An 11265-nucleotide genomic window follows, 5' to 3' on the forward strand; every position below is an offset into this window, starting at 1 on the left:
TTCCCGCGGCGAACTTGCAAAAAGGTTGGACCTTTGAGTTCAAGCCGGCGAAGGATTCCGTCGATGCGAGGCCGAAGGCGCCAGATCCAGACCACTACCAACACGACGCCGGCAGCAACCTTCCCACAAGCAGCGGCCATGGCGTTTCCGCCCCGTCGGAGGCGGCCGCCTCGCCGTCGGCCTCGGCCGTCTAGCTGGAGCCGCGGGTGGAGCAGCACTGCAGTGGGAGGGCGGGTACTGGGTGCTCAAGGAGAAGTACCACACCAGCCTCAGCTCACCAAGCTGCCCATGGAGTAGATCGACACCGACAAGCTCACCAAGGAGGACGTCGATATGCGACTCAAGTGGCTCGGCCTCTTCCTCAGCCGCAAGCAGCAGTGTATGCCCCTGCTCTGTCAAGGTATACTCTGAATTCTGAATTTTTATTTGAACTCTGAATTTTTATCTTGTGGCACCATAAGAGATACTCTGAATTTTGATGTTCCTGTCTTCAAACTGGCAATGTTCTGAATGAAACCATCGATCTCAGCATTCAGGTTCTTGATTATGATTAGGAAAAAAGAAAGAAAGAAAGAATACATTTGCCCAGGTTCTTGATTATTTTTAGCCTTGCTGTTAAGCTTTGCTAATTGCTGCCCATGTGGTGGTGGTGGTAACTGAAGTACTGAACCCCCGTGAATCCTTGGGTCAATGCTAACCTTTGCCCAGCTCCTACTTTTGCTGCACTGATCTGACTGACTGAGATCTGCCTTGTGGGATCCTCCAGCAACCAACCGCTTTGCTTCAGTTGCTGCATGCTTAGTACAGCAGCAGCACTCGGCCGTTCCACTGGTTGGTGTCTGTGACTGACAGAGTGACAATGAGCCAGGATCAAGCAAGCAGAGAGCAAATTTTCCCAACAATGCAAGAGCATTGCATTGGACCCCAGCCTCAGCAATGCAGTGTGCATGAAAGAATAGGCCTTGTGGGATTAGTTGTTTGTTTGTAGGCCTTGTACCAGTCCATATCTGGGTACTTTTCTTGACAGACAAGCTTGTCAAAAAAAGGTAGGGAAAAAGTCAGCTACTCCAGAATGAAACTAGCAAGATACTCCAGTTATAACACCCCAATTATATTAGTGACACCCCAATTATTGGAGTACATATACTTAGACAGCCAATTATAACACCCCAATTATAACAGCCAAGTACTATGGTCTTACAGAGGATATGGGACGAGCAATATCCCAATAATTTTATAATGTGCATGCTATGGTCTTACAGAGGATATGGGAGTTAACTAAGCTAACTGAAATTATTGGAGTATACCCGAAGCTAACTGAGAAAATAGAACAAGCATGCTATGGTCTTACAGAGGATATGGGACGAGCAATATCAAACAACAAAGCACAGGGACAAAAGAAAAACTCCTGGGGGTAGTTTATAATGTGCATGAATGAACAAATTCAGTCTGTACAACAAACACACTTTTAATTCAGAAAAAAATGAATGAAGTCTGTGTCTCCAGTGCTCAAAAATTTCACCATAAAAAGCTCCTCCTAGGGAGAAACACCTAAAATCACACCCCCTGCCACATAACCATGGTCTAAAAAAGTTCAGAAATGCCACCGTTCCACTGTTCCACTTATCTGAATCTTCTGCCAAAATCACCTGGCTGCAAATGTCATTCCTGCTGCTTGAAGGCTGTTGCTGCTCTTTTCCTGCTTCTTGGAGACTGTTGGTACTCGAAGGGTGTTTCTGCTGCTTGAAGGCTCCTGGTTCTCTATTCCTGCTGCTTGGAGGCTGCTGGTATTCGAAGGGTGTTTCTGCTTCTTCAAGGCTGCTGCGGCTCTTTTCTTGCTGCTCTTTTCCTGCTGCTTTTGCTCTTTTTCTGCTGCTAAGATTGCTTCTCCCTCTTGTATAAAGGCTATGGTCTGTTCAACTAGTTCACGGTCGATAGATAGAGCTATAGGAAGCCGTCCTTCTGCCTGCCGGTGTTCCTTGTTCATGTGAGGGATCGAGTAGTTTATCGCTCCCTTGTTTCTCATTACCTCTCGGATGCATGACTGCAGCGTCACGAAGCTTCTAGCTAGCTTATCAACCGGGTAGTTTCGATATTCCTCCTCCGCACCTTCTATCAGTTCCCTGATGCTTTGAGGTGCTCTGCTATCGGTGTGGAACTGGAGAGACCTGAATATGCAGAGATCAAGAATGTTCATGTCGGGACTGTTTGGAGGCTGTTGAAGCAACTTAATATCCAAATCAGTCTGTTCTATGATTTGTCGGAAAACTGGGTCATCGGGAAGAATATGTGGTGTGGCATTATCTTGTTGGATATAGATTGTCCATCCTTCATCTTTGTCCGGCCAGCGCTCTTGGATCGCAGGAATAAGTTTCTCACACATGTAAAAGCTTTGTTTCTTTTACAATTCCTAGATAAGTGGAACAGTGGAATGACATTTGGCATTCAGGACATATCTGCATCATTGGAAGCAAAATGTTCCACCGAATAAAACTGTTCCTAGCAAATCAAGAGCATCGATCAGGAGCATCAAATGTTCCACTTATTTTGCATTCAGAACATATCTGCATCATTGGAAGCAAAATGCTAGGAATTGTAGTGGACTAGGAACAGTGGCACCAAATGTTCCACTTATTTTGCATTCACAACATATCTGCATCTACTCCCAAATTCTATACTGAACAAAACTGTTCTGTACTGAATAAAACTGTTCTGTACTGAATAATTTCTGGAAGTGCATGTGAATACCAGCAGCAGCAACTACTCCAGCATTCAGCATTGAGCTTCATTGGGTATTCAGTGTAACTGTGTTACCAGCAACACTCAGTATTCAAGTTCTGTTTAATCCAGTTTTGCTTTACAATCAAACAGGGGGAGGAATACCAGCAGCAATTAAGTTCTCTTTAATTCAGTATTCAGTACAGAACATCAAGTACTCCAGAACCAAACTACTTTCAGTATTCATGATCTTTCAAGCAGCAATTAAGCAATCCAGTTTTGCTTCTACTCTTTCAAGTATTTAGTATTCATGATCTTTAATCCAGTATTCAGCTTTACAATCAAGTTCTCTTTAATTCAGCAGCAGCAACAACAGAGGCGGGGGCGGGGAATACCAGCAGCAACAGAGGCGAGGGCGGGCGCGACCTTCGGAGGAGGGCCAACACGGAGAGGAAGACCCTGGGCTTGGAGGAGAGGTTGAGCAGGGCCAACGCGGCGATGAAGACCCTGGGCCAGAGCAGCGACGAAGACCCAGCGCCGCGACGGCGTCCAAAATTGTCCGCGGCGACGGCGGCCAAGGCGGACCATATCGAGGACCTAGTCGTCGATTTACTGCTTCTTGGCACGATTCAGAGGGAGGTGACGAAGAGGAAGAACTTTAGGAGCAATCCCGCTGCTCAGGTAGGCGAGGGCACACCCATGGCGGCTGCGCAGCTGGGCGGCGGCGCAAGGCGCCTCCGTGAAGGTCCTGCGCGTCTCCTCCGCGACGACGCAGGTCGTCTACTGCACAGGCGGCTGGGTCCTGCGACGCGCGGAGACTCTCTCTGGGTGCTGAGGAGAACGGAGGAGGAAGACGGGGGATGGTGGCCGGAGCCGGCGACGCGCGAGCGACGGTGGAGTAGTGAGGAAGGAGACGAGGGCGTTTTTTCAAATGATTCAAAAGTATAAGGACATATTTGCAAAATGCATAATGTACAGCAGTCGCGACATCTAATTCCGAACGGAGGGAGTATAAGCTATAGCTTGCATTTGTTTACCTACCAGATAGCACTGCACTGCCATGGTGGAACTATCGTGTCCAGCTCAGTATGTCTGAGCACTGATTATGTTTCACAAAAAGAGGATTAATAGCTGCTGTGAGTTTGCCTTAATTAAGAAAGGAGAGTCACACTTCCTTCAATGTGTTGTCCAAGTCAACTGGTATAACTGCATCCTTTTATTGAATTTTGAGGAATTCAGTTTCTATTTTCGAGATGTTTTCTACGGTACTTTTGTTGCTGTTGAGGAATTCAGTTTATATTTTTAAAGATGTAACCTTCTCAATTCAGGCGCTATACCACTGCCTCATGGTGATGAGCTGACCACAATAGGCTTGTTCACAAGGCACTAGTAGGAAACTAAAAACGAAGTGGCCGTGACATGTTGGAACCTACAGAAGATAAAACCACAAAGATTCCCCAAACAGTACAGAGGATGCAGTAGTACTGACTAGTTGATGGCCAATGATCAAGTGGTGTATGCACACCACGGCTGTTTTGCAAACTATTCCCTCGTTCGGTTCCAATTGGATATCATGATGTCAATGTACATTTCACAAGTTTCTCAACTTTGAGAGAGCTTAACAAGAAAAAAAAAGATACAATCAAGATTCAAGACTCAACCAGTTCCCATTTTTGGGCACTTTGCTGTCAACGAAAAGATGTTCCACCTTCCCTTCACCCATTCATCTAACTCTTTGCACCACTCTTGCTACTGTAAGTCTGTAAACTTCTCACGCATGTACCAAGTCAGATAACTACTACAAACAAAAAGATCAGAAAACCTGACGCAGCCGGTTCTAGCACTTCAGCTTCTTTGTCGACGCTGAGTAGCCACTAGCGCCCTCCACAAGCCGTTTTGCAAGGTTGCTGCTGGTACTGCTGCCGCTGTTCATCCAACTACCCTTGGGATCTTCAGCGTCGTACCTGATAATGTTGGTCACAAACGCGTGTATAGATGTCTCTGCTCTTGGCAGACTCTCCCTTTCAAGAATCGATTGCTGCCCGGCACGAGACTGGCGCTCTGCAGTACACTTCATCTCCTGCAGGACTAGGATTCTATCCCTAACAAAGCTCTCCTTTTGCTTCTGCACATATGCCATTGAAATGGTATGGTAAGCAAGCAAGACGGTAGATTCACTCGATGTTACCCAACATGTTCACAAGGCATTATGCAAAATAACCACTCTATAAATGAATAATTACAGAAAAGGTACCAAGTAGTCGAGAAAATTAGGTCCATTTGTTCATTTCACATACCAGAGGAAATGGACAAAGAGGGTGTTTCCACAAGTTAGCTCTCTGGAGTAGCTATAATCAGTCATGTACAATTGTGATGGTATTTCTTATATTACACCTCTTTACAATAGCACCAGCCTAAGTTTCGACGTTTCATTTGTTTATATGTAGTACAAGCAGGATAAGAACAGTAGAAACCAGCCAGTTTCTGGCCCCCTGGATCTGAGCAGGATGCAGTACAAAAGGAATGGGGGCAAACTTATGTGCATTGCATGGAATATTGATGCTAATATGGAGATTGGACAAATAAGAGTTTTCAATTTCCCTGTTTCTCTGAACACATGTCCACACGTGAGGGATAGGATGGCTGTCCATAAGGTCTGCAGGGTTTTGATAACCCATGTTGCATCAAAAGTTCAGAACACGCAAAAAACAAAGGCACTATCACATTAACCACCTAACCCCTCCTGCTCCTAGTTCGTTGCAAAAGTTTAAAACTACACAATCAACTTTAGGCAGCAAAGTTGGAAGATAAAGGTTTCCAGCAGCTGCTAACCTGGAAATTAACATGGCATTCAATTGATGAGCTTGAGCAGCCACAACCATCACTGAAGTTCAATGTCAGCAACATGGAAAATATGCTAGTCATTGATGTTTCCCTACAGAAGTAGGCAATTTCCTGATGTGAAGCATAGCACATAATATTTGAAAATTGAAACATTTCTTTGCGTGATCAGTTGGCACATATTGGCCGAGGGACTTTGCAATCTCCAATATACCTCTGCAAAGAAAATGGTTGCTCCATAAGAACTACAGGCTTCATGTCAGATCTGTCTGGAAAGGAAACCTGTTGATGAATACGATTTTTTTTACCATATATCAGTAACAGAAGTACGAAAACTAGACTTTCATCAACCTGTTGATGTAATATTATCTCCTTAGTCCTTACAGGAGCATTTAATGGCATAAAATAAGTATACTAGTACAACGATGTGGACATATTATTTTGAATAACCTCAATTGACCGAAGAAATGACAATGGTGCTCGCATGCCATGAACACTAGTTACTCGCATTGTCCATCTTACACATTTCTCTGAACAGAAGAAAGAGATAATCCAGTATGAGAGGCGGGTGCTTAAACCCATTTTCATACAAAGCCAGTTAAAGCATCTAGCTGTCCAATGATAGTTGCACAGAAGGAACTTAATAAGAATTCAAAATTCATTTCCAATTTGGGAAGGACACCATACAGAAATTTATATATCAAACTTGCTAGTTTCACTGTTTATATGGTGACCATAAGGTTTGCAAAGAATTTTACCATCTTCAGTTGCTCAAAATCTTGTTAATGAGGCAGTTTTGATGATGCCAACATTCAGTTTTGTCACTAACCTTGACTGGTTTATGTATCTACTAGAATTTTACAGAGCTAGGTAAGGATAAAGATTTAAGAAATGGTGAGACGACCCTACTTTTGACTGTGTGCCGAAGAAGAAGTTGAATGAAGTCAGTACGTATATATGGAGGAATACGCAGACTCAGAATGCACATCACTCCAGCAATGACCTGTGTTGAGCGATTAAATTACTATAGCAAGGAGACATATAATAGCAACAAAGGAAACTGAACAGAAACAGACACCTTATCCACAAGCCCATGGATGACAAGGCTTGCCTTTTTGTCTTTCGGAGTTGCCTGAAAGAGAAGATTTTGTAAAGCAATCAGAATGCATACTTATTGCGGGTTTATCAAATGCCATTAGAAAGTTACAGTATTTTGGATTTACTATCCCATATTGCGCTGGTGTTCTTTATATGCGAAAGCGAACAGTGTTTCATTCATTATACTCCATTCTAGATCATTATTTATTAAACTTTAAATGAGGTAAATATCCTTTTGTTCAATTTTAAATATTTAATCGGCATACTGCATCTGTTAAGGCTGCAAAACAAGTTCCTAGGAAATCATAAACATGGAAAATCATCTCCTTCTGTTCACACCTTTGGACTGAATCAGGACTTCAAGTTCTAAATGCCATGTCTCAAAAATAAGTTCCAGAGTCAAACTTGAATTCAAAACCTCAATTTTTTAACTGTTCAGATTTAATATTTGAGTGACTTGAATCACAAAGTTTAGTAAGGCCTAATGAAACAGACAAATAAACAACACTTCAAATTTCTAAAATGGTCTGATGGTGTCTCAGCCATTTACAGAGGTAAACAGTATATGGTGGCATATAAGAGTTGAAACACAGTTTGATGCTACTTCAAAAATTCCCAACATAAAAAAGTACAGACGTAGCATTAATATTTTTGACTTATCTGTAACAAAATTTGCCTAAATCATAAGTATAACATGCATATAAAACAGAGATAAGCATGCAAGTTAGTGCTTCTCTTTGGTCCATACTTAAAAGAAAGACAACAATATGCTTGTATTTAGTTGTGTGCACCTGAAGATTAACAATAGCAACCTTTCCCCCATTCTTGATTGACAACAGAGGCATATTACATGCAGGAGTAATCTGCAAGCTGCACATTACTGGATATCAGAAAAGAAACAAGAACAGAATCATGGCTCATTATCATCATAAAAATGTTCAACCTGCTACCTCCGAATTAACAATGAACAAACAGAAAGCAACAATGGTGAGACTGATCAAATGAGAGGGAGATAGGACACAATGCCTCTCACTGAATCATAGGCAAAAAACAACAAGTATATAGCACTAGCAATAGCACAGTCCATGCACAGAAAGGGAGGAGATAGAGGATCTCAAATTCTTGACTACTATATATGCTAAACATGCACTGCACTGCAACATGGCAGTGCACGAAGAATGTTGAGACTCAATTATGAATTTATCTTTTGATGCATCAAAAGTGACTGGAAAATATTAGTCAGACTATAGTTTCATCCAGATCAAAGCTCCATCCTTTAAAGGAGCAAGGACTAGATCACTCGTTGAAGTAGAACTAGAGATGCACAGACTGTTATCCATCGATCTCATGTAGCAGCTTAGGTCACTGACCATTATATCTAAATCTAGGATGTCTTTTTGGTGCGGCTTCAACATACAACGGCCTGATTAAAAGCTTTTCATTCTTGAAAGATGTGTGTATTTCATTCAGGTTGTTGCCCATCTTAATCTTGTAAATAACTTTCCTTACCTATCTATGCATCAAGACGCAAAGCTTTTTGCGCTTTCTCAAGAGAAAAAAAACATGTATCGTTGGCAAGCATTTTTGACACAGGTGGGACAGGCTACAACCATGCCCACTGAATTGCTGTTTTTCTCACTTCCCATCTTTTTCGGCGCCAGACACTTTGGTGATGGTGGTTGGGGGTGCTTATTTAACCGTGCGAAATGACTGGATCATCTTTGCAACTTAGGTGAAGGATGGTGCTTGTTGTACATGTGACCGTTTGCTCCATCCTCGGGATCAATCCTAGCATCAGATTTCCACGAAAGGAGGAACCACACAAAGCCACTCTCCCAAAGCACCTCGGCAAAGAAACAGGGATTGTAAGTTCTAACTATGATATACTCCCTCCCTCCGTCCGTAAACACGTCTAGAACTCTAGATACATCAATTTCTCCAACAAGTATTTCCGGATGGAGGGAGTACTAAACTTGCAGTTTCTGGCATGGTTAATCATACATGCATATAACTAAAGAAAAGGGCAGCCCGGTGCACTTAGCTCCCACTTGCGCAGGGTCGGGGGAAGGGCCCAATAATGGTCACAAGGCAACAGCTTTACCGCTGCGCCAAGGCTCCCCTTCTCATACATGCATATAACTAATAGTGCATTTAAATTTTGATGCATCTATATAGACTTTTGTACAACTATTAATCGAGCAATTGATTTTTCCCAGATTAAACATGAGGATCATTCGATGCAAAAAAAAAACATGAGGATCATGCTTACTAAAAACTGTTTGTTGGTGTATATTGGAAAACAGTTTGAAGCAAATGGCACCTGGACAGTTTCCCAAACTAAAAAAAGAGAAGAACAGCAACTAGCTACAGTAAGTATGCGCCCCTCGTTATTTGCCTCCATATATATAATAATGTGGCAAAGAGTTCAGAGGATTTATCACTAAACGAGTAACATCTGTTGGCAAGTGACAATGTTTGTAACCATAATGAAGAAGGAAACTGTGAAGAAAACTGCATCTATTGTGTGAGGGTAGCATGACAAACCTAGTTCCTAGACATAGGACAAGATCAGCTGCTCGACACTGCTCCTCGGCAGAATTCATCTCCTCAGGGGGTAACGCATCCTGGAAATCAGTGGAATTATTAATGAACTGAGACAACTTCAAAGAAGATGCACAACAATTCATGTCTCTCTCTTTTCATTGTTAAAACATTTTGCCTGGAGAGTATGACACAATTACCTTTCCACTGTTAAGCATTTTATTTTGAGAACACAACACTAAAAAATTATTTCTAGCAAACATATTATAATAATCAAGTAAATTCACCAAGTATCATCCTAGCTGTGAATCTCGAAGGTAATTTTGAGGTAATACTGTCTTTAGTGATCGATTTCAAATTGGGATATTTGTGGGCACTGAGGCAACTATAACCATATTAGAATAGAGACACACAAATCTTGTAGCAGAGATTAAGCAAGTGCAACACTAAAATAGTAATATCATGTATTGTCTAACAGATTTTTTAGTTCAAAAAGAAGCATTTTCTTGGTAAACACGTCGAGATGAAAAAAATCATTGTAGCTCTTACTGTGTACCTCCCAATCAAGAACTGTATCTTTTAATCTAGCTCCACAGTTCTTGTCTGTACAACGCCTTGGAGTATCCTTCAGTCCTATTGTCTCTATTTCAAAATCACGAAGGTACCTTCATACAGAGGAGGGATTCAGGAAGAGCTATCTGAATAAACCAACAGAAGAAAAAGGAACTATTTTTGGTGTTTCCCTAAGAAAGTAGAATAAAAGCAGGGTAAGATAAAGCATACTCCGTTTTACAGCATGGGCAGACCTCCTTGAAAGAATTCCCATGCAATTCAGCCAGCTTCTCCCTTGGGAAGCCAGAACGCAAATGTAGGCTGTCAACATTCTGGCAAACACAACCTCCACAAGCTCAAATACACGGATAGCATAAATACGATTGTGGTAAATGAAGCAATTTGTTCACGACAAAAAGAATATTGTAACAGAGGACATACTTAGCAGCAAAATCTGTGAAACACAAAATATGAGCTAAAATATTCAAACTGGTATATTATAAGTCCACTTTTAGTACTAATAAATATCTGCAGCTCATATAACTAATTTTGCAACAGAGCAAAAATTTCCTAAAGAGTTGACCATATAATAGTTAACTGGAGCAAAGTTCCGTAAGAGTTAAACTTGTACAAGTGACTCGGAGCAAATAAGTCCTTAAGAATTAACCTTATAATAGCAAGTCACTGGTAGTGGACACAGACACCAATACAAAGCCATATACAGTACATTCAGTTGAATTATGCACCTGGCTTATGACAAACTTTAGGAGACCTGCTCTTTCCAATTCAACTAATGCCATATGAGTCAAGGTTGGAGCAGCTCGGTGAAATGGGAGTGAAGCATCAGGAACACCTTTTCCTGCACGCTACAAAACAAATGTGACATATACACAACTGATTATTTATTCAAATGATGGTTTATCATGAAATGAAGCACCTGGCTTATGATAATAACTACTACATGAATAAGTATGGTTCACTAACATGGTAAAACTGCATAATTACATAAAGCTTCTGGGGGTACCTAAGTCAGATAACAATAAGGAAACTAACTGATCCACGGATCATGCATTGAAACATGAAATACACTGCACTTAAGTAAATTAAAATATATCATGTTTGCAGTCAAGCATTGCAATATAATCTAAAGAGAAACAGATTGCATGGAAGGGAACCATAAGAAGAAGAAGCAACAGAGCCTACCTGCAGAGTCCACACACCCTTTGGGCCTCGGAAATCAGGTATGCCAGATGAAGTTGATATTCCTGCTCCGGTAAACACCACTAGATGCTTACTCTGAAACAATCAGGGCTAGTTCACTGAAAATGCTACATATAAAACACAACTGGAAATTTAATTGGCATCCATTGATGGCAACCCAACCTTTTGCACCATAACTGCAAGCTCTTCTATCTGCACCATAATCCAGCAAAATGAACATTTAAACAAATGTTTTCTTCAGAAAGAATGTTAAGTAGTAAGATAATAACTTCATGTCATAAAAACAGAGTTTTA

At 41.5% G+C, this 11265-nt stretch overlaps 2 protein-coding genes across 4 annotated transcripts in view; one reads left to right on the forward strand and one right to left on the reverse strand.

The window, feature by feature from the left end:
• The first annotated feature begins 10 nt into the window (after positions 1 to 10).
• LOC119362165 lies at positions 11 to 3898 on the forward strand. Of its 2 annotated transcripts, none has more exons than XM_037627362.1 (2): positions 11 to 400; positions 3080 to 3898. In XM_037627362.1, exons 1-2 carry the CDS (start codon positions 334 to 336, stop codon positions 3664 to 3666), a joined length of 654 nt encoding a protein of 217 aa, XP_037483259.1. In that variant the 5' UTR covers positions 11 to 333; the 3' UTR covers positions 3667 to 3898. The 2 variants fall into 2 exon arrangements, with proteins under 2 accessions (XP_037483259.1, XP_037483260.1); XM_037627363.1 differs by having other exon boundaries at positions 3083 to 3898.
• Positions 3899 to 4271: 373 nt separating this feature from the next.
• The window catches only part of LOC119362167 (NAD-dependent protein deacetylase SRT1), a 9658-nt gene continuing 2664 nt past the window's right edge, over positions 4272 to 11265 (reverse strand). The window contains exons 3-15 of one of the 2 annotated variants that reach the window (XM_037627364.1): positions 11134 to 11163; positions 10954 to 11046; positions 10497 to 10616; positions 9982 to 10082; positions 9755 to 9863; positions 9202 to 9281; positions 7449 to 7527; positions 6638 to 6691; positions 6469 to 6562; positions 6010 to 6089; positions 5774 to 5841; positions 5551 to 5653; positions 4272 to 4843 (exon numbers count right to left, since the gene is read on the reverse strand). In XM_037627364.1, the coding sequence (XP_037483261.1) occupies positions 4556 to 4843; positions 5551 to 5653; positions 5774 to 5841; positions 6010 to 6089; positions 6469 to 6562; positions 6638 to 6691; positions 7449 to 7527; positions 9202 to 9281; positions 9755 to 9863; positions 9982 to 10082; positions 10497 to 10616; positions 10954 to 11046; positions 11134 to 11163 (1299 nt within the window). In that variant the 3' untranslated portion in view covers positions 4272 to 4555. The remainder of the gene's footprint in view (positions 4844 to 5550; positions 5654 to 5773; positions 5842 to 6009; positions 6090 to 6468; positions 6563 to 6637; positions 6692 to 7448; positions 7528 to 9201; positions 9282 to 9754; positions 9864 to 9981; positions 10083 to 10496; positions 10617 to 10953; positions 11047 to 11133; positions 11164 to 11265) is intronic. The other variant, XM_037627365.1, reaches the window with a different exon arrangement.

Source organism: Triticum dicoccoides, chromosome 2B, assembly GCF_002162155.2.
Source record: "Triticum dicoccoides isolate Atlit2015 ecotype Zavitan chromosome 2B, WEW_v2.0, whole genome shotgun sequence".
In the NCBI taxonomy this organism is placed as follows: Eukaryota; Viridiplantae; Streptophyta; class Magnoliopsida; order Poales; family Poaceae; genus Triticum; species Triticum dicoccoides.